The sequence below is a fragment of the Filicampus tigris genome, chromosome 10 (genome assembly GCF_054856515.1).
Source record: "Filicampus tigris isolate MCC_2025a chromosome 10, RoL_Ftig_1.0, whole genome shotgun sequence".
In the NCBI taxonomy this organism is placed as follows: domain Eukaryota; kingdom Metazoa; phylum Chordata; class Actinopteri; order Syngnathiformes; family Syngnathidae; genus Filicampus; species Filicampus tigris.
The window spans coordinates 6,437,510-6,460,319 of NC_141226.1; the positions used below are offsets into that span (position 1 = coordinate 6,437,510).

General features: G+C 40.9%; 2 protein-coding genes across 2 annotated transcripts; one reads left to right on the forward strand and one right to left on the reverse strand.

Moving 5' to 3' along the window:
- The first annotated feature begins 2,151 nt into the window (after positions 1–2,151).
- Positions 2,152–4,198, forward strand: klf17 (Kruppel like factor 17). The gene is made up of 3 exons (XM_086043194.1): positions 2,152–2,316; positions 2,415–3,432; positions 3,516–4,198. The coding sequence occupies exons 1-3, from the start codon at positions 2,242–2,244 to the stop codon at positions 3,689–3,691; spliced, it is 1,269 nt and encodes a 422-aa protein (XP_085899320.1). The 5' UTR covers positions 2,152–2,241; the 3' UTR covers positions 3,692–4,198.
- A 2,172-nt stretch (positions 4,199–6,370) lies between these two features.
- Positions 6,371–14,101, reverse strand: ppp1r35 (protein phosphatase 1, regulatory subunit 35). Its single transcript, XM_086044123.1, has 6 exons — positions 13,870–14,101; positions 12,939–13,156; positions 12,690–12,828; positions 11,138–11,250; positions 10,973–11,063; positions 6,371–6,859 (listed from the first exon to the last, which is right to left on the reverse strand). The coding sequence occupies exons 2-6, from the start codon at positions 13,119–13,121 to the stop codon at positions 6,558–6,560; spliced, it is 828 nt and encodes a 275-aa protein (XP_085900249.1). The 5' UTR covers positions 13,122–13,156; positions 13,870–14,101; the 3' UTR covers positions 6,371–6,557.
- Between the last annotated feature and the right edge of the window lie 8,709 nt (positions 14,102–22,810).

The window sequence follows — 22,810 nt, forward strand, 5'->3', positions numbered from 1 at the left end:
TATGAATAAAACAATGTCATTAAATTAATTCTTCCATTGCCTTAACATGTTGCCACACACAAGAAGAACCACACTGTAGCTTCTTGTAAGAGTTAAAGTGTAACTTCTATAATTGTTCAGAACGGGACACTGAGATGAAAGCCAATAAGATAACATTTTTTGTTTGTTTGTTTTATATTTGAGGTTGTTGGAGAAAATAGAATTTCTTTTATCTAAATGTTAACTTTAGTTTTTAAAGGTGGAAAGGGCTGGGGCGAAAAAAAGGAAAAATGTAAGTTAAAAACAAACTCTTAACCAAACCCCTCTTTATCTATTCTTTGTAAAGTTGTAAACTCTGAAGCAATTTATAAGATGCCTCGGCTCTGTCTGACTGTAATCTTCAGTAATTGTGTTTAGAAAACACTCAAGCTGGACGGCTTCCTCCTTTTAAAAGAGCCACAAAGGGAGAAACCTGAGCCTGAGGTGGTTCTTTATCTCAGTCTTTCTGTTTTCACCAGTTGTATTCTACCTAACTTACATGTATTTGATCAAACCATTGATGTAACATGATAAAGGACTTTTTCCTCTGTCGGGGGCAAACGCATGTCATGTTTGTCTGCTCAAGGGAAAAAAAGTTAGTATTTTATGGAAGCAGGTGCAGCTTTACATGTCTCGTAAATTGTAGAAATAGGAAGTAAGTGGCGACTTTTCTTGTATAAGTTTGAAGACTTCATTTGACTCTACGCAGTGATGCAATTTGATTTGCATACAAGCCCAGTCAGTTACAATTAAAGAAAATTGTGGGGGAAAAGCTCTTGGGCCCTGTACAACTCCATGCTACATCATGCAGATGATAACATAAATAGCTTTTCTATAGTTTTGTTCTCTAAATTTGTATTTCTTATCTGAATTTTGATATACAGTATTTTGTACATGTTATCAATATTAGACAACACTTGTAGGTCTATACAACATTTGCCACTTGCAACATTTTCAATTTATTTTTCAGCAGATCAGTCTAAACAATGTATGTACAGTACGTATATTAAATTTAGATTAATATGATTTCTTTAAATGTAGGTCTTGTGTTGTACAAAAAATACCAATTAAAAAATACATCATCTTCCAAACCGCTTATCATGTACAGGGTCGCAGGGAGGTGCTGGAGCCTATCCCAGCTGACAATGGGCGAAAGGTGAACTACACCCTGAACTGGTCGCCAGCCGTCGCAAGTCAGACACCGTCACTGAGCGGGAGCCGATCCCACGCTGTCCGCACACAACTCAGGCGTGTGTACCACTACACCATCAGTGACTCTTAAAAAAAAATAATAATAATAAAAAAAACTAAATTAAAAAAAATAAAAAAACATTAAGAAGAAAATTGAAAACGAATAAACTAATATTTAAAATAGGTGTTGATGTTCTTTTCATATATGGTACTGTTTTAAATTTTAATTTTAAAAGATTATATTTTGTCGGGTCCCAAAAACATATCAAGTCAGATCAGACCAACGTTTTTAGTGAGCCCCTTTTCACTGTTTTGTGTGGGTGCCCCCTAGCCAGGCACTTGTAGGCCATTATGATAACATTATCATAGCAATGACTGCGGGGCCTCACGAGGCAGTTGGGGCTGGGGAGGGATCATTAAAGAAACATGTAGTCCTTTGTTTGACAGCCAGATTAACGGGTCGTTTCGATGGGCCCTTCACACATCGCACATTTAGGGATCAATTCAGGACAAATTGATGACCCTGTATGAGAGTGTTCTAAGGACTGGCACGAAATCTCGGGGGAGATATTCAGACCAGATCAAGCTGGTCTGTGTTTTTTTTTTTTTTTTTTAATAATTTTAATTTCGAGCATTTAGAAGCTGAACAGTTGTTCAAGGCGACACGGCAGACAGGCGTGATTTAATGTGTGAGACGAAAACCGTTTTGTGTAGTTGACCTGCCGTGCGCCTTAAATGTGGATTAAACATACATCCGTCAGTAAAGACTGAGTTAAAAGTTTGGATTACTTACCTGCATACATGGCACCTGATGCTGTGGTATGTGCTTGTGCGTTGATGGAAGGGAAGGGATGGGGTCGGGACGTTTCCACGCCCACCAGTATGAGTCAGGGTACTTATAAGAGGCCCCGGCCGCTCATCCGGCATCTTTGAACTAGCAGCACCCCATGGAAAGAAGGCAAACTCTCTGTTGGTTTTGACGTTGCTAATTTACTATTTTAGTCTTGTTTCGCTTTGAGCTCTGTGCTCTGCATGGCTTTGACTGACATAGCGATGCCCACCACCGCACCGTTTCCATGTCTGCAGTCGACGGGTTCTTTTACCAATGTGAGTATTCCAAACTTTTGCCAAGTTGTTACACTTATTGCTACTACTTACTGAAGGATTTGATTGCTAACAAAATGTCATCTTTTTCGACTCCTTAGCGGTGTCAAAATGAACGTGGAATTGCGAATGCCACAGACATCCAAGTGGAGTTCAGCATCTTCAAATCTCCGGTTTTGTCCTCCAAAGACGACGACGAGCTGGGCAAATTCTTGGATCTCGATTTCATCTTATCGAACACCCTCGGTTCGGAGGTTGGGAGCAACAGTGCCGACGACAGCGGGGACGCGTCTCCACCTCAGCCGTGCGCCTATGCGCTACCTGAGTCCCCGGAGAGCTGCAGCGGTAGCTCGGTATCGGAGAGCGCCGATCGACCTTCCCCACAGCAGCTCCACAACTACCACGGCGCGGCCCGCTTTACAGAACCGAGCCCATTGCGCAGCCTCATGGCGGAACTTCTCGCCCCTGACGTCTACTACCAGCGGGAGAGTACGCCGGAGTGCGCGGACAACGCGGCTGGAGAAGAGTACACCGAGCTGGGCGCGCTCCATCCGGTTACGCACCACTACCAGCCACCATCGCTTGGATACAAAATTAAAACCGAGTCTAGTGGCCAGTCGTGTATGATGGCCGGTGGGGACTTTATGGGACATGCTGCTTTCGTGCACCAACGGAATCAGACTGCGGGTATCGGGTTCGGTCCACTCGCCATGCAGCAGGGAGCACTGGGGCGCACAGACTGTCATTTAGTGCAGCTCAGCCTCACTCACAATCACCTCCAAAACAGCTACGCGAGCAGCCCTTACCATTACGCACAACACAACATGTCCACGCGCTTCCAAGGACAGTACAGCATGCACGCAGAGCCCGCGCACATCCACCACCAACAGCAACAGCAGAGGCAGGCGGCCTCCGCGCAAGCGGTCATGCTCACTCCACCGTCCTCGCCGTCTCTGATGGACTTCTACGGGCAAGACGAAGCGGGAGGCCTCAAGCAGAAGCGAGGGCGCAGGTCATGGGCCCGAAAGCGCGCTGCTACGCACAACTGCGAATTCCCGGGATGTGGGAAAACGTACACGAAGAGCTCGCATCTCAAAGCCCACATGAGGACTCATACAGGTGAGTGCCGCGTTATCGTAACAGCAACTTTTGTCAGAGTATCGCACTGTAGTATAAACGCATGTGTTCCTGTCGTCCCTCAGGTGAAAAACCCTACCACTGCAACTGGGAGGGCTGCGGGTGGAAGTTCGCGAGGTCGGACGAGCTGACGCGTCACTTTCGCAAGCACACTGGACACAGGCCGTTCCAGTGTCATCTCTGCGAGAGGGCCTTCTCTCGCTCCGACCACCTGGCCCTCCACATGAAAAGGCACATGTAGATTTTGACATGGATGGCCTCGTCTCCATTGCAAGTGTTTGTTTGTACATATCTCTGCATATATTGAGTTAAATTATGACCACTCCAGCTTGTCTTCTAAGTTATTGACTGTTGCTGAGTGCCTTAAAACTGCACATTGGGCAGGACCCAGAATGCTGCACCTATGTGTATCTTTTTTACCCTTTAATGTTTACAGTCGTATGACTTTGATACTGCTTGAGTTTTACATTTTGCTGTACATTTTTTTACTCCGAATTTTCCCACGTTGGCTAACATGATAAATGTAACTGCGTGCGTATTGTAAATCAAGCCTAATTCCATTGTTAAGGCGAGGTTCCAAAGGAAAAGCGAAGTGCAATCAATTAAGATTGCAGGGACTTTTATTTTTTAAATGACATTTTTAAAATGAAGAAAGCAATTAACTGCTCTATGAGAAACCGATCTATCTCACTTTCCATGAATGAATATGTATGCTTCAGGGCTCTAAAATAAAAAGTACTTTCAGAAATATCAGTGTGCACTTTTCATTCCCATGCGACGGTGTATTCTCACTTATATTAGCAATGCCCGCCAGGGCTAAAATAATTTTCTGACACATTTGTTCGTTATATCGAATTAAATTATGATATAATAAATTAAGAACCAGCTAGGGGTCTTGCGAGAGAACACGTTCACTGCTTGTAAAAGACTGCCATCTTGCGGTAAGTCCTATAATGGCACGGACAGTGCTTTACTGGCAGCAAAGGTGACAGAAGTATAGCTACTCTAAATCTGCACTTGACTAGATACTTGTGTGAAAATTGACTGGAAAAGAAGTACCGATTCACCCTGTAGACACGGACGGCCTGCCAAAGTTTGTCTTGAGCCACAGGTGCTTTGAATCAATTGAGCTCGTTTACCTGCCGGTTGAGTTTCTACGCATCTCTGGATAAAGCCAAACTGCACTCAAAACAGCAACATGTTGCTTGTTCCTACTCGGAGCCTCCTAGGCGGCGCAACCAGGAAGAAGGAAAGAAGCAGTTCAAACCAAAACATGGCGCCAAAAATGGATGCGCAAGCTGGAGCAGAGACCGACAAGACCTCGGAGTACGGTTGACGTATATAAAGAAAAAATAGTTAGCCAATACATAAAGCACTACAAAGACATTTTAAACAAAGCACTTGACGGACAAACATCAATTCCGGAGGAAACCAAGCGACTTTACTTGAGCAGCTGCTGGCGATGAGTTGAAGCGCCGACCTGACCCAAAATTCTCACCAACTGTAAACAACAACTTGCATGCCATTAAAGATAACTTTAAACGACTTGCGTATGGACGTCACATAAGCGTTAAAAGTAATTGTGCAAAATAACCGGATGTTGTGAGGTCCATCCATCCTTTATCTGCCGCTTATCCGAGGTCAGTGATTGAAGGAGCAGCTTCAGCAAGGAAGCCCAGACTTCCCTCTCCCCAACCACATCTTCCAGCATTTCCGGAGGGATCCGAAGGCATTCATTCCCAGGCCAGCGGGGAAACATAGTCTCTCCAGTGTGTCCTGGGTCGTCCCCGAGGTCTCCTGCCGGTGGCACATGGCGGAACACCTCACCCGGGAGGCGTCCAGGAGGCATCCTAATCAGATGCCCGAGCCACCTCATCTGGCTCCTCTCAATGCGGAGGAGCAGCGGCTCGACTCTGAGTATCAGTAAATGTCATTTATTATGCATAATTCGGAGCAAAAGCATCTTTTAAGTTATCAATCTTAGAAGTGTGTTTAGCGTCCTAGCTAGCGCACACTAAACTCATTGAGCAAGTGTTTGGTGTTAGTTGAAATGTTTATGCTTCATGTAATGTGAACTGTCATTTATTTGTCTTCTTTTGGGTAAAGTGCACCTTTTCAGTTAGAAAGCATTTTGGAAGCATGTTTTAGCATCCTAGTTAGCACATGCTAACCTGCAGAAAATGCCATCAAGTGACAACAACTGCTTCAAGTTAGTTGACGTGTTTGTGCTTGAAATGTAAAATAAATGTAATTTATTGTCATGTCATGCGCAAAAGTGCCCTTTTTTTCCCCTGAGCACTTGAACCCCGCAAAAAAAATGCCTGTGCACGCTACTGTACACAAGGACATACTTTGCACAACTCCATACATGCAAATGGATAATTACAGTATGTACTAAATGTCAAGAGTTAAAACAAAATTGCTATCCACCTTTTTCCTATGCCCAATACATACTTTATCCCAGATTACACACAAAAAAACAGGCTGGTAGTGTTTCTGTCAGTCAGTGAAATGGCCTAATCCATGGTATTACATGCGTTGAACCACAAGAGGGCAGACTATGCCTGTGCAATCTTACTACAGGGAAGGCACATGAAAAGTGTTGTGCAGGCAGTTAATTCAGGTGGCTCCGTGGTATTGCAGACGAGAACAGTGGGCTTGCTTTTTAAAATAACACAACACATCAGTCTGAACTTCACCCGGTTTGGGACGAATAGCGGCATGGACAAAAACAACTTCCGTCCTTGAAAGACTTTCGTCCTTTGTCCCAGACAGAGGCTCAGTTTGTGGACGGACGGACCACTTTGTCCCTGGGACAGAATTCCCATTTCTGCATATACACCAACACACACACACGCACACGCGCACACACAAAAACAGCTTATCGCTTGATAAAAAATGTCACTTCCACAACTACAAATCATATAAAAATACTTTATTGTGAAATAAAACCTTTATACCCAAAGTATGCTGAGGCAGGCTTCAGCCTATTGTAATGTGTTGTGACCGTAATGAGGACAAGCGTGATAGAAAATGGATGGATGATACAAGTGAAAGCAGCTTCAATTGAATGACCTTGACTTTTGACATGATGAGTAAATGATGTATTATGGGGCAGCTTCCCAGCGTCCCCTTCGTCTGTAAAGGTCAAATGTCGAGGACGCGGGATGAGGTGCTGGGATAGGGTTTCTGTTGACTTGGTCCTCCTCCACAGGGAGGGGCTTCTGTCTAAACAAGTCAGAAGTCAAAAAGACGAGGGGGGAGGGGCTTTCTGCTGCTTTGTCAAGATTTCGCGGCGATGGGGCCAAAATCAGTCTGTCCTTAACGGCTTGGCTTATCAACTGACTCTCAGGCACATCCACGCTGACCAATGAGGTGAAAAGGGTCTGAGACCGAGAGACGTTAATTCCTGTGGAAAAGAGAACAGAAATTTACGGAGCCCCTAAGTTGACATGGAAGTAAAAAAAACAAAACTTTGCGTTACCTCGCAAAAACTTTGTATTCCCTTGCAAAGATTTGCGTTCCCTTGCAAAGATTTGCGTTCCCTCGCAAAAATTGCGAGATAATGCAAAGTTTTTTGCGAGGGAACGCATTTTTTTAAAAATGCATGTTTATGTAATTACGGGTCATTTTCGGGATAAACAAAAGCAACAAAGGGAGCGTTTTCAGCCGTGGGTGGGTTTAATGGAATTGCTTGAAACTAGCTTGTAATACAAAGACCTAAAATCAGTTTTTGATATCAAGCATGGTTTCTCCGTCTCTGACGTACTGTCGTCTCGTCTCTCAAACAGAGACTAGCATTAGAGGCTAGGCTAGGCTAGGCTAGCTGCTAAACTGACCCGGAAGTACATAAACATGCATTTAAAACAAAATGCGTTCCCTCGCAAAAAACGTTGCGTTATCTCGCAATTCTTGCGAGGGAACGCAAAGTTGTTTTTTTTTACTTCCATGTCACCTTAGGGGCGCCGTAGAAATTAGTAAAGTGATGTTAGACAGAAAACTGGTATTCAACACACTTACATAAATGATTTATATGACTAATGCCTTTCAAAGCTCTTCACAACGTAAATGGCCAATTAATCCATGAGACCTTGTAAAGTGAATTCAGATATTTGTTTCTAAAACGAGAGGTGCCTTGGGATATGACTAACCTGTGACTTACAAGTTTTGAGGTTCGAGCTGTTAGCTGGCTCAAAATAAGATGATTCTGCATCGCAGGTTACGAGTAAAAATTAACATTTTGCGTCTCAAAATACACTTTGAAAAGCAAAACTGCCTCACAGTTCAGAGGTCGTGGGTTCGATCCTGGCCTCCCTGTGTGGAGTTTACATGTTCTCCCCGAACCTGCGTGGGTTTTCTCCGGGTACTCCGGTTTCCTCCCACATTCCAAAAACATGGATGGTAAGTTGATTGGACTCTCTATATTGCCCCTAGGTGTGATTGTGAGTGCGGATGTTTGCCTCTGTGTGCCCTGCGATTGGCTGGCAACCAATTCGGGGTGTCCCCCGCTTGCTGCCAGAAGTCAGCTGGGATAGGCTCCAGCACGCCCCGTGACCCTTGTGAGGATAAGCGGTATTGATAATAGATGGATGGATTTTATCACAAAACAGCATTAGCTTGGTGTTCTACCTAGGCCAGATGACACATCGGTGTCTAACTGGTATAGTTTATCAAGGGGATTGATTCAATGTGACCCTGCATTTCTAAATGTCCTGACAAGTCCAGGTGTATGATGGCTGGTGGGGACTTATGAAATCATATCATATGAAAAAGACCCAGGCTAGCAAGAAAACACGGTAAAAAAATAAAAAGGATGCAGGCACATTGTGCTGCATACAATTCCAAAAATGGAAGTACAAATAAACTTTCGCAGATAAAAAATACTGGTTGGCTTTCTTTTCTTACTGTATGTACTGTATTAATTTGATAGCATATTTTGGTATTGACAAAAAAAGTAAACATCATGAAAATTGGTTGAGAAATTAGCTAGTTGCGACTTCATTTCAATGTCAATGCACTGCCTTCGGCTGGGAACGTTGCACCTGCCGACATTGTCGCCAAGTAGGCATGTTGGTAAACTCGGCTGTTATGCACGCTGGGATATCTTGTCTTCATATCTTTGATAACACAAAATTCGAATGTGAAAAATAAGTTGACATTTTATAACAGGACATATATCGTGAGGTATAAGAGTGATGATAATACATGCATGTAGGTTGTTGCGTTTCTGTAAAAATTACATTCAGGGTGGTGAGACTGCTGGGATTAGATGTGTGGATCAACAGTAAATGTATTATACCTGACAGTTACAGTTGACAAAGAGGCAAAGGTTTTTAGCGTTAACCTTTGAAATTGATTTAAAAGTGATTGGGGTCAATTTGATCCCACATATGGAAATGTGTGAAACCAATACAAAAATAGCAAAAACTCAAAAACTACAACAATTAGTTGCAAATCAAATAGGGTGTCTTTGACATGAGGCTGTTTGAGAAATACATGGAAGATTAAACGATAAAAAAAATTACAATTACAAACAACTTTTAATGTTTAAAATCAAAAACAAGCCCTGGGGTAATTTTTGTCCCCACTTATTCATCTATGGGTTTATATTGTACAATAAATATTTATAATACCAGTACCAATAATACCAATCTCCCCTTACTCACTATACAAGAGCTCAGTGCCTTTGATCACATCACTCTTACCGGCGCAAATGTGAGTTACTTAGTTATAATCAGGGGTGCACATTAACATTTTGGCATGGTTCTCAAATGAGCACCAGAGATTGTTGTTGGTGCTTTTTTTCCGAACCACTGACCTCATAGACGAACTTAAAGACTTAAGGCCTAGATACACCAATCCGACGTCGGAGGTCGTGAAACATCGTGGCGTCTGATTGCGCCGGGTGATTGGTATAGTGACCGCCGTCGTAGCGTCGTAACCTGTCAGGAAACGTCTGTGGGCGTTTGAGCATGTTGAATTGGTGTCGTGAGTCGTGACATTTCATTACTCTGATTGGCTGTTAGCTAGCAAATCAGGGCTCGGAGCAGAAGGTACTTTAATGGTCAGCGTCGCTGTGTGTCGTTGCGGTGTATTTTTCCAGCGTGACGCGCCGACAGCCGGCCCGACGCCAGGGGGTAAGCGTCTGTCACAGTTGGCCAATGTCGGATTGGTTTATGAGCAACGTTTTGTTAAGTCTTTTTAACCCCAAGACATACTAATACGTCTTTTCAAACAATAGGCCCCCGCTTACCATGAACGTACAAGTCTTTCATGCTTTTTGGTGTCATAGTGTGCAATAGGGGCTGATGCAACCTGTCACTGAAATTCAGGCTTGTCTGCTATGTGAAACATAAGAAAAACGGACAGTAGGTGGCAGTGATCAGCCAGGATAAGGTTTCAGAGGCAGTTAGAATTTAGTAAATCAAATCAAATCACATCTATCTATATAGCACTTTTCATACAAAAAGAATGCAACTCAAAGTGCTGTCCAGTAGTATAATTATGCAGTAGACAACATAGAGCCAGTCTGGTTGTGGAGTGGCCATGCAGAGTCGGGGAGACAGTATGGAAAAAGTAAGACTGCTGACCCTCGATGATTGTTTTTTATAGGGTTGGATAAAAAGCCACCTCGTCTAAAGATGATGAAGGCGATTGAGTGGCTTTGGTGGAGAGAATAACACGTCGTTCCATAAGACGTAACAAGCTTCTTAGCTTCATGCTAAGCCTGCTCCATGAGTCAGTTATAAGCACATGAATTTGTCCAACTACAATATAAAGTTGCCAATAATACTGTACTAATATTATATGTACAGATCATGCATCTTGTAGATGTGGACAAATAATGCCTTTATGTAGTACCCGCTCGCTAAGTAGGCGGACTTGAGTGCAGGGTGTAAGGGGGGAAGGGAAGAGACACATCGGTCAACTCAACGACAACCACTACTTTCATTTACCTAGTAAATTAGAAGCTAAGCACTGAATAAATGGTGTAAATGTAAGCAGTGCGCGCAGTGCGCAACGTAAATAAAATGTTTTTGAGACTTTTTACCAGTCAAAAAAAAACAAAAAAACGACACGAACGCTATAACTTTGTGCTAAGATGATCAAGGGTGCGGAGGTGGAACTTCCGCTTCCCAGCGCAGTCTTTCCACTCACACCACACGAGACAAGGCTAAAAATAGATTCGCTTTTGGGCTCACAATATACACGATGACCCCGGAGTGAACGAGGTTGTGTTCGCTGTAATGTTAATTTTGCAAATACGATTGATAACGTTATTGATAGATTGCGCAGATGACATTACAGTCGATCAGCGATTTTGCATAAAATGCAAAAGGTCGACAAATTTCAATTCAGTCACAATTTTGAAGCCTCATTGGATGTACTTAGCGTTGTTTTTTTTTTTTAATTCATTGAAATTTGGCAAGTATGTTAATAACGTTCTTCTCTGTGGTGTGTCAAATTTATGAGACATTTTTGTTTTCACTTTACGGGTACTTAAATAAAACAGTCAAGTTACCTTGTGTCGCCCTGCTGTTGATCTGTTTTTTGGTTTGCTGCACTTTCTGTAATGTCTCCTGAACAGCTTTCTGGGTGTTAAACTCTGCCCCCTGGGAACAAATAAAAAAGGGTAAATAAATGTTCCCAGGATAAACATTTTTTCACTATTGAGGCAGTAGAATACCTGCAATGCCAAGAGCTCTGCCTTTAGAGCCAATGTGCTGTTGAGCTCCACCTCCTCAAGAATGTCTGGATGGTCATAGGATACTGCAGCAGTTCTCTGGTTCAGGATTCCAGCTATCAGAGGAAAGGTGGTCTTAAAATAGAAATCTCAGAAAAGTGCTCGCCTTGCACATGTTTACACATCCATTTGTACTCACACCCAGGCCAGTGGTCCTTCAACTTTTTACACAACGCATCACCTCAAGAAATACAGCGGAATCCTGATTTCATGGAGCGGTGCAGAAGATTTTGTGGTGCGTGGTGACGTTTTTTTTTTTTTTTTTTTAATGTGCGAGGATAAGTGGTATATTGTATTATCACAATCTGTAAATGTATAAATATAATAAACATGATATAGTATAAATATAATGAATATCAATCTTTCAACTTGGCAGTGGTCCTCCAACTTTTTACAGCAAGTACCACCTAAAAAAAAGTCACTCAACAAGTACCCACCATATGATCAACAGCATAATACAATACAAAAGTAGGCCTAAGTGTTCTTAAAAATGAGGCAGAGGTTTTATTCCTAAAATACACTTGTATTTATTAGTGTAACTGCAACATTAAGCACAGTTCAACTTTAAAACTGTGCTTGAATGCAGGAAAATAAAAAGTACAAAAGTGAAGAATACAGTTACATGTACTAAAATGTTGAATGAAAATCAAACTCCAATAAATGTTTGGAGTAGCAAAAATCTTAAACAAAGATTTTGTAATGTTTTTGTTTTTTTTAATACATGAAATATGTTGGTAGCTTAACTGTTGAAAACATCAGCGAAGGCACAATTTTGCTGAGATACAGCATAAAACTCTTTTTCACCCTCTCAGTTATCCCGATTGTTTGGGTGGGGCTAAATGGAAAATGTATCTGCCGGGTTCATGCATCATGAGTGACGCACGTAGAAAGAGAGCAGTGAAACAGGCGGCACTGTGGAATGTCGTGGCTAACTACACTTAAATGTGACTTAATGCAGGTATAATATTGAAGTCCAAATGTTACTACAACCTGCCAAAGCATATTATGATACTATCATTTGGGAAGGTTTTGTGGTTATGATACAGCTGCCTGTGATCATACATCGGGCGTAGCAGGTGTTTTTTTGAGTGCACATGAAGCTTTGAGATGAACCCTTTTTGTCAAACAAATTGGCTCGAATGATTCAATGCCTCATGAGGCCTCACCTCACCATCATCACTATTAGAACACGAGTGTGTGCGCAAATATGATCAAACAAGCAGCAGACTTTTGTGACTGTATTACTTCAAGTCTGCCAAGTGTCAAGAAACAATTACATTACAGCAAAACGTCAACGCCACTGCCATGCTCTTCTAAGTGTGCCAGACGAGGAGTACTAAACAAAGCACTTACACAGGCCAAACATTCGATTGGCCTAGTGTGACTACAACCAAACTGTCATTGAGGGAGTGTATTCTGGGTCATGGAGTCAGTAGGGTTTGCCAGAGAAGAATGGGTACACTTGAATATAGGATAAAACATGGGGGTCACTCACTTTTTAAATTCGGGTTCCCATGAAGACTATGTCCCCACCTCATCTGATTGTTGGTTGGCTGTTGATGTGATGCATCACTGATGGGTTGGATTTGTGGCTCTGGTATTACCTTCACAACCACTGGCTCTTCAAAACACACCTGTTAAGGGCAACAATTATCTCATTAGTTGCTAACATAAGTGACAGAATATTTTTAATCAGTCACATGCACTAATGTTCACTAACCCTGTAGTGGCTTTTACAGCTCACCTTTGTGTTTCTCTTTTTTCGTGTCTGTTTGTTTTTTTGTCGTTTCGGGTGCATGGGGGTCGGGCTGGCCATGACAGACAGGTCAAGTTCAGGACAGAGCGTCAGTGCAGGGGAGGAGGAGACGGGGAGCGGGGCCGCTGATGGAGAGGGGGGAGGTGAGAGGAAGGAGGCCCAGCCTTTCATCTTAACAGCAAAATGCAGGGATACTCCTTTAGAGTCTGTGGAACAAATCATCATAAAATTGAAAAGTTCATCAAATATGCTTTACAAGATTATCAGAATGCATGTGGGTTAGGTGGCTTTTATGTATTAATAGTTTGTTATTGAATAGGTTGAACAAACCATGTGGGAATGTGCAAACAACTTTACGACGTAATGACACATTTTGTAGGACGTAAATCGGAATGCACCGTAATCTAACCTCACTAACCTACGCCAACGCAGTAGTAAGTGTTTGTAATGAAATCATTTCTGGGCCAGACATATGAAACAATCAAAGGAAGGGGAAAAAAATCAATAGTACTCGAAGGTGTACTGTAGTCTTGTAACAGCGTTTACGGCGCGTTCCGTTCGTAGCATCGAAATATGATGTACGTAAACCGAGGAGCTTCCTTTATATGTCCAAATAGCACTGTCTAGTTAATACCACCACAACAACATCAACATCAACATCAACAACAACAACAACGACGACGACGACGACGACGACGACGCCGACGACTACTGCCATTTAAAAAATACCAATAACAATAGGACTAATGATCATGTTTGTCAAGAACGTCAACAACACAACCAACAGTATGTTGAATGAAACTACCAAACGTCATTAAACATTTAATTCGGTTCAAAGTAACGAAGCGAACTACGGCGACATCGAAGCTAAAGACGACAGCTGTTTGTTGAGCTTCCTTCAGCAGAGGAGCGATGTTACCTGAGTTCGAGTCAGATTACCAACAAACAGCTGCTGTCCGGTTTCGTCCTGCGACGCTTCAAACGTAGTTTGTAGTGTCTTGTGTTAATTTCAACGTTATCAGACATGTCCAACAACAATATACGTCTTCTGTTGTTGTTTTTAACGAGGAACGAAAAATGTGTTTCTCTTTTAAACTCCCTCCATATCTTTGGCCTTTAAAGCATTTCCGGTTCCGGTTTCTGATGCAACAAATCTCACAGCGACACCTGGTGGTAATGTTATCAAGACTCACATTGCGGTACTTTTCTACCACGCGCAACAAAGAACATAAGAGCTATAACATCTTTCATAGCTTTTATTTGGTTTTGTTATTTCTGTGTTGATTCTGGGTCATCCAGGTTTTGGTAAAATGCTTCTTCACTTCTAAATCTTAGATGCGGAGTCCCCCAATTTATGTGTTAATTGGAAAACATAAAGTAGATTTCTGGATCTGGGTGATTAGTTAGACACAGCTATATAAATCAATCAATCAATCAATCAATCAATCAATCACATTTTATTTATATAGCACTTTTCATACATAAAAATGCAACTCAAAGTGCTTTAAAACATTCAAAGCAAAACATTATATATATATATATATATATATATATATATATATATATATATATATATATATATATATATATATAATAAAAAATAAATAGATAATTAGAAAAAAAAAAAATCCGTTCATGCCCTCCCTCCCAACAAACCCAAGACAGATATCCATTAGTACATCAGCAATCATTCACACACACCCACACAAAGTGCACAACCTGATAAAATGTGTTAAAAAGACATGACAAGGCACAGAGAAACCATATGAGGAAATAAATAAAGGTGTGTTGTGCTGTGTTGTGCTGTGTTGTATCGTTATCTCCAGCTAATAGCAATGTCCAAACACCTTCGTACTTTATAGTAAGATTGTGTCACACCATGGGCCAAGACGTAAAGTGGGCCCCTTAGACTATTTAAAAGTATATATGGGCTATTCTACTGAATTGGTTCAAATTTAGAGTTAGAAAATGTGTGAAATTTGTATTTTATTTCAGAAAAACTTTTATTGTATTCATGTTGCACCATATCTAAGGGGCAAAATATATTTAATTTTCAAATAGTATCTTCTAGCTTTTCCCAAATATCTTGCCTGTCCCTAAAATGTGTCACTACCGAAACACACAATTACAGAAAAATAAAAATAATTCTACTAGCCGATTCATATTTTTTCCATTCCCCCCTCTACAGAGTATTTTTATAAATTGATGCACATGGTTTTGACATTAAAATCAATCTAAATGAATTTTTAACAGAATTTAATGTTAGTTTTTCTGAAATAAATCAAAATGTATATGCTATTTTTCATTGTAAAATGTAAAAAGTTGATCATATGTTTTGGTGTTTTTCCCTTCAAATTAAGATAAATATGAAATAGAATATTGTTAAAATCATAGAGATCTATGTATGACATATGTATCTATATATTATATTATTTAAAACTTACTTTATTAAAAAATAAACATCATATTGTCACTAGTGTTGTTCCGATGCCATTTTTTGGCCCGCTGCAGTCGCCGCCGCAAGCTCTTGGTGCTTGTTCACATGTTTCATCCTCAAATGTTTTATCAGGTTTGACGTATTGAACCTGGCCACTTTAGTTCCACCTCTTGCAATTTTCGCACCGGTAATTTTGCACTTAGCTGTTGTACTCGCTGGAGTTTCTATGTTGAAATACAGTAGTTCCATATCGCCGCTGACATTATTTCTCCTGTACCTCACTGTTTCTTTTTCTCTCAACATGAAAAAGCAGCCCCGCCATTGGTTAAGAGCGTCCGCTCTGGGCCAATAGCGACGGTTAATACTGAACAGTCACCACACACCGGTGTCGTGAATGAGCAAGATACAAGGCGCTGCATCCAATGTAAATTGAGCAGGGTTTGTTGTTGCGGTCAATTCCCCTTGTTAATGCTCGCTGCCACCGCCGCCGCAAACTCTTGGTGCTCGTTCACGTGTTTCGTTCTCAAATGTTGCATCAGGTTTAACGTATTGAACCTGGCTACTTTGGTTCCACCTCTTGCAACATTCGCTCTAGCTGGAGTTTCTATGTTAAAGTAGTTACATATCGCCGACATTATATTAATATGTACCCTACTGAAAGATCTATGTATGACATATGTATCCATGTATTATATTATTCAAAACTTACTTTATTCAAAAAGAAACATCATATTGTCACTACCGAAACCATTATTCGGTAGTGACCGTTTCGGTAGTGACCATTTCGGTAGTGATGTTTTATGATAGTTGTTGTCAATACTCAACAATGCTAAGCGCAATGTGGCTACCACAGACAGTTTTGAGCATGGGTACAGAGATAGAAAACAGTACATTTAGCATTAAAATCAAAAGTGCTCATTTTATTGCCGAAATGAGGTGTTCGGTAGTGATGGTCCTAAAAGCCACATGCTGATTTTCAGACTTTGGAGGGCACATAACTTAATAATGCTGCCAACTAATTACTCGCCATGTACCCAGTGATGAACATGAAGGTAATGTCTCTTACTGGTGAAATCTATGGGGGTGTGGCTAAAACCAAGCCCTGCCTACAGACGTTTCAGTTTCAGTAGTCACATGAAAAGTTGGGACAGGTTTTTTTTTACAGAAAAACTTCTAATTTGAAAAAAATCTGCAAAATCAATGTAAATCTTTCACAATACATTTAAAAGCAACCAAACTGTTCTATTAAAGTAAAGTATTTTGCAAATTGGCAAAAATCTTCTACATTTTTTTTTTTCATGAATTGAAATTCAGGAGTTAGAGATTGGGACAGCCACCTCCCAATAGGAAGTGACATATAAAAGATGACTTTTTATACATTCAGTTTAATAGTATCTCAATTAATGCCTTGTGGTAAAATAGATCATAACAAGATATGACTAAATATGCAAGGTCTGAACAATTCATTGTTTTTTTAAACTTTGATTTTCATTGTGGAACAGCAATTTCAACCAATTCGGTAGAATGGCTTATATAGGAAAACTCCACACCTAAGATTTACAATTAAAGACTCCTTTTGGATTAAAAGTGAAAAGTCCTCTTTAACAGCCAAGTAGCGGTGACTCAAACTACAAAAGATTTTGTTCTGTGTTTATTACTTATTATTATCATCCCTCAAACTTGAGCAAATTCAACTCACACTGCTGTATATTTGTTTGCACACCAAGAGGATAAGATCATATACAGAGTGAAAGATGCATGCAAACAGTACAGCAACTCTTGAGCTGGGCTCAAGCAAGGCAGGACTAGCGGTCTCTCCATCAACTATAGTTGCCATTTTTACTCTCGTCAATGTCTTGTACACCATGCAGTGTTGTTGTTAAATTAATTTTCCCAAACCTTTTGATGTTAAAAAGGCAGAATGTTTGTTGTAAACCTGATAGAATAATTGTTCGTAAGTTATACCATATTTACTCTTATAATTATTGTAAGGTTTTTTCAGCATTATAAACTTGTTTTAATCACGTAAGTCGAAGTTCTTTGTGAAGAAAGTGGAATGTGAGTAGGACGCGGCCACAAAATAGGAGCAATGCTCTTATCGAAGAGCATCCCGTGGTAAGACGCTGCTGAGTCCTTCGGACAGAATAAAACAATAACAATGGACTGTGCAAATGTAAGAAAAACAGAGGGGAATGCAAGAATAATAATGTATATCATGATTCATGTGTTAGATTTTTCATGATTAGGCTTGTTAGCTTTATTAGCTTTGTAGGTTTAGCTTTATATTATATAAAAACGGGGGAATATAAGAATTATAATGTATATCATGATTCATCCATCCATCCATTATCGATACCGCTTATCCTCACAAGGGTCACGGGGCGTGCTGGAGCCTATCCCAGCTGTCTTCGGGCAGTAGGCGGGGGACACCCTGAATTGGTTGCCAGCCAAATCATGATTCATGTGTTAGACTTTTTTTTTATTAGTCTTGTTAGCTTTATTAGCTTGTGGGTTTAGCTTTACCTTTTTCCATATCTAGGTCCAACTTGCTTGGTGTGCTTTGCTTCCACATATGTATGTTAATGGCTCACACACACACACACACACATTTTTGTAAGTTGCAATGGATGTAGTTGATCCTGTCTACGTTCTTGCTATGTTTTTTTCACTACAAACAAAGGAAGGACTCCTGCTGTTATCTGATTCACTAATAATTTGTACACACTCGGAACCCCACGGGGAACACCAATGGCATCAATACATGTTGGACCATCTTGGTTTTGCCAATTTGATGCTCTTTTCTGATGTTGCCAAAGTTCTGCCATTGCAGTGGATAATCTAGTTGTTAACTCTTGTACAGGCATGGGATGTACAGACACAAGTAATAACAAAGTCACTAGGGCACAAAGGCCTGTTACATTCATTGGTAATTTTCCAGACAGTCGAGCATCTCCGCACCACCACCAGCTGTCCCCTCTTGGCTGCAACCATCTTTCTATCTTCAAGAGGGAGAGGTTACCAACACTTCACCTCTCTATGTGGTGCAACTAAAAGTGTTCTCTTCCTCTGCTTGATCAAGTGTGTGTGGCGCACACTGCTCTTGTGCCAATTCCCTCTCCTGCCCCCTCAGGAAAGGCAAGGGAAGATCAGCCCACCTTCGGTTCAGATCGCATCTCACCCTCCTGTCGATGTAAGAGGGAGCCTGGATAGTCAGTGACTCTGTGCGATGGCCAGGCCTTGTGACTCCACAACTTCAAAACAGCTGGGGGAGTCCTGTGCGATGGCCAGGCCTTGTGACTCCACAACTCCAAAACAGCTGGGGGAGTCCCAGGTCCTCACTTCAGCCAAGGTTGTCAACACCACTTGGAATGGCCTTCACATTGCGGCCTGGACTAACACCTGGGGTTTCACAAGGTCCGATGGGGGGGCTGGCCTTCTTGCAGGGGTAGAGATTAATTCGGAAGATTCCTCTGGCATTTGATTAGACATTTTCACGTCCTTGTCGTAAAGCGTTTTCCTCATATAGTTACTTAAGTCAATGTCTTCCATTTGCCCAGGACCTAATGGGTTATTTATAATGGGTAACACAAATAGTCTTCCGTACAGAATTTCAAACGGACGGTCTTTTGTTTTCCTTTATTTTTTTTTTCTTACAGTGCAGCCCGTTCTTTTCACCAGTCATGCACTTTAACTGGATAACTAAAATGTTGCCCTGTTATTCAACAATATTTACAAAATGACTCCCATTATCACTCCAAATCATTTGTGGTATGCTGTAATGATATATTTACACAATGTCTTTGCCACAGTAATAGCACAATTTCAACCCATTTTGAAAAAATTAATAAGCATTAGGCAATATTAGTATTGTCCTATCTTGTTCGGTCGAATAATAAAATCCCACCTAAAGGATACTGTGCTTGTATGTGTGACTCATATAAAACACACTAAGTAGCATTTCTTTATGAATTATGGTTTATACAAGTCACATGCTCGACATCGATATGCAGTAAAGTGATGTTCCACAATCTATACCATTCTTCCCCTTCCCCTTTTATTGAGACGTGACAAGGCCCACGACTCTTAATTGCTCCCCATGTAAACAAGCCTTACGGAAGGTTGGTGCCACCTTCTCCACTACATACGATTTGACATTTCCCATTACCCCGCTATTTTCCCAAAAGGTTCACTCACTATTTTGCATGTCTGCCAGTAATGTGTCGTCGAGTGGAAATTGTGTGTGTTATTATCTGATATTTGGTCCACTGAAAGTGTGCCATGAATGCCAACAGTTGCTCCTTTTGTGTGTGTGTGAGTGTGTGTGTGGGGGGGGGTGTGTGCGTGTGTGTGTGTGTGTGTGGGTGTGTGTGTGTGTGTGTGTGTGCGTAGTTATTCTTATTACTGTACAAGAAAAATGTAACCTTTTCTTGTTACTCCATACAGGTCTAAGGGTTATTTTATTATGAAAAGTGCTTCCCGTTCCTTTAACGCTCCACTCTAGTTTATCTTCTATTGTTCCATTCATCATTCCCACCAATCCAGCAATTTGAGGGTGGCAAGCACTATGATTCTCAGATCAATGTGAACCATCACTCCTATCTCTAACCACAATTTGGTTAAACAAAATGGGTACCATTATCATTGTATGCGACATCATTGCATGTTATTTAGAAATACCATATCTGGGGATGATATCCCTGCAAAGTGCTTTTGCTGCCGTCAACGCATCTGGATGTCTGGTAGGGAATAGTTCTATCCATTCTGAAAATCTACAATGACCAATCAATATATATATATATATATATATATATATATATTTTTTTTTTTTTCCCTCTTGATTCAATTAAAAGAAAATCATTAATAATTAATAATAATTTGAAATGGATATTGCGGCAATGTGGTACGTGGCCTCAAGTGACCCGATAAATTGTGTCAAGCATGCCCTACAAGCATGTCCTACAGAAATTCTTGGAATAAGAATCAAAGCCGTCCAACATGAACCTATCAAGACCATTCAACATAGCAGCCCATTTGTATAGATTTCTAGGTAAAAGAGGTCCGCTGTTTGGTCATACATAGATCATCTGTTAATGTTTTGCCAATGTTTTATTTACCTATTTTCCTTTTTTTTTTTTTTTTTTTTTTTTCCTCAAAGTTCTTGTTCAGCTTCAGGACTGTGGTGTTTCACATCATTTAATATGCCCTTGTGTAAATGTGTATGTCTTTTACTGCTAACACATGCGTTGGTCCTGTAGCTGCGTCTCTAGTTGTCTTAACTGAAAATGTGTTCCCACGGGACCCACCCTGTGCCTGATGTGTGCGTTGCACACTTGCAGACGGCTAGAGTGTGTGTGCTAGTTGTATTGCGTCTAAAAGCTTTGATAAGAGTTCTGCATGTATAACTGGCTTGCCCGTTGATGTTATCATGCCTCTATTCTTCCAATACCATGCAAAGGTTATTGTTATTGTGGCAAATGCGAAAACTGGAGTTATTTCTGCCAACTCCTGCACTGTAAAAAAACAAGGAGTTCAGTTTATAAAAAAAAAAATATATATATATATATATATATATATATATATACACCATATTTTTGTTTTATTATGTAAGAAAAATCGTGTGTACCTTGTATGAGTTGTGTACCGGCTAATATATATATATATATATATATATATATATATATATACACCTTGTATGAGTTGTGTACTATATATATATTAGCCGGTAGGTAAAGGGCTTTAACATCCTTAAGGTGTCAGTGTTGATGTGCAAAATAATGAAAACGCAACACATACAAGGTACACACAATTTTTCTTACATAATCCTGCCACAACAATATATTTGTATTTACACCTTTGTAAAGAGGTCTGTGGTCACGACAGCTTGAGCAATGTGTGCGCCTGTAGCCTTGTTTACATAACCAAAGAAATTCTTGGTTTTCTCAACTGTCACTAGGTCATAAGTCAAACGCACATCATCTGAGCAGAAACCAGGACAGTGGTTGCACAAAATAATCCATCCATCCATTATCCAAACATCTTATTCTCACGAGGGTCACGGGCATTCAAGGAGCTATGCCATCTGTCTTCGGGCAGTAGTTGGGGTACATCTGAACTGGTTGCCATACAATCACAGGACACATATACACAAACAACCATTCACACTCACAATCACACCTAGGGACAATTTAGAGTGCTCAATTAACCACGCATGTTTTTGGAATGTGGGAGGAAACCAAAGTACCCAGAGAAAGCCCGCGCATACATGGGGAGCACATACAAACTCCACACAGGAAGGTTGCAGCCCGTATTCAAATCCTGAACCTCTGTACTGCTGTGGAGGCTGATGTGCCTGATACCCAAAATATAGTTTCGACTCATGGCTTGTCCACTATTGCCTTTGTTAAGCTGCCTCTTTACACAACAATGCTGTTGACCCATGCAAATATGTGCATTGAACAAAATGCAGCAGCTTTGCTTCACTTTTTAGCTGTGACAAGGGTTTCTATCATGCACGGCGCAAATCCTGCATAGCACACAGCATAACTCTGCATGGAGACGTAATTAGACCCGGTGTTGGTTATATTCACAGATAAGTGTAGGCAGGCAGATCTGTAGTCGGAATACCTGACTGGAAAAAGTAATGGCTAAGTTTAGTCATTAGTGGAAAACATGCAAATTTTGGAGTAAGCAGCAGAGATGGGCATTCAGTCCCAGGGACGGAACAGTCCGTCCATCCGTCCTGGACGGATGCCAATTTTGTGGACGGATGGACGGAGGACAATACGTCTTTTAAAAAGGACGGACTAAGCAAGGACGGAAGTGGGTTTTCGTCCGTCCCTGTATTCATCCCTAACCGGGTCAAGTACCGACTTAAGCGTTGTGTGGGTTCTTTTAAAAAGCAAGACCACTGTTCTCTTCGGCGATTCCACAGGGCCGCCATGACTATGCCTGCACAACACTGTAGAGTGCTGTAGTGTGGTCATTTCACTGACGAGGAAAAAGGTGCAGAGCAATTTTACTTTTAACTAACTGTTAACATTGAGTTCAAAGTTTCTCCCTTTGCATGCAAAGTATGTCTGTGTCTGGGACATCTTTAGATTGTAAAAATCTATCCAAACCTGACTGATCATGCCAGCTCCGCCGTACACTGAAAGCTATGACCCAGAAGTGGAAGACATTAGTTCTCTTCCTAAAATAATATTGCGTTATTTTGCAATAATGATTTTTATTGCGAAAGAACGCAATAAAAACTGAAAACATCAACAAGTTTTGCAATAAAACACAATAGTATTTCGTTATTACACAATCTTAAATATTCTCGTGATTTCCACTGGCTTACTCCAGTCCGTAAAATCATCATCATTATCATCATCATCATCATCATCATCATCATCATCATCATCATCATCATCATTATCATCAT

Excerpts from the sequence above, each read along its gene's own strand:
- klf17 (XM_086043194.1), top strand. The coding sequence starts at position 2,242 with ATGGCTTTGACTGACATAGCGATGCCCACCACCGCACCGTTTCCATGT. Across the intron at positions 2,317-2,414 it reads CGACGGGTTCTTTTACCAAT|CGGTGTCAAAATGAACGTGG; the intron begins GTGAGTATTCCA and ends TCGACTCCTTAG. Across the intron at positions 3,433-3,515 it reads CCACATGAGGACTCATACAG|GTGAAAAACCCTACCACTGC; the intron begins GTGAGTGCCGCG and ends GTCGTCCCTCAG.
- ppp1r35 (XM_086044123.1), bottom strand. The coding sequence starts at position 13,121 with ATGAAAGGCTGGGCCTCCTTCCTCTCACCTCCCCCCTCTCCATCAGCG. Across the intron at positions 12,829-12,938 it reads GAAAAAAGAGAAACACAAAG|GTGTGTTTTGAAGAGCCAGT; the intron begins GTGAGCTGTAAA and ends TGCCCTTAACAG. Across the intron at positions 6,860-10,972 it reads CAACAGCAGGGCGACACAAG|GAATTAACGTCTCTCGGTCT; the intron begins GTAACTTGACTG and ends TCTTTTCCACAG.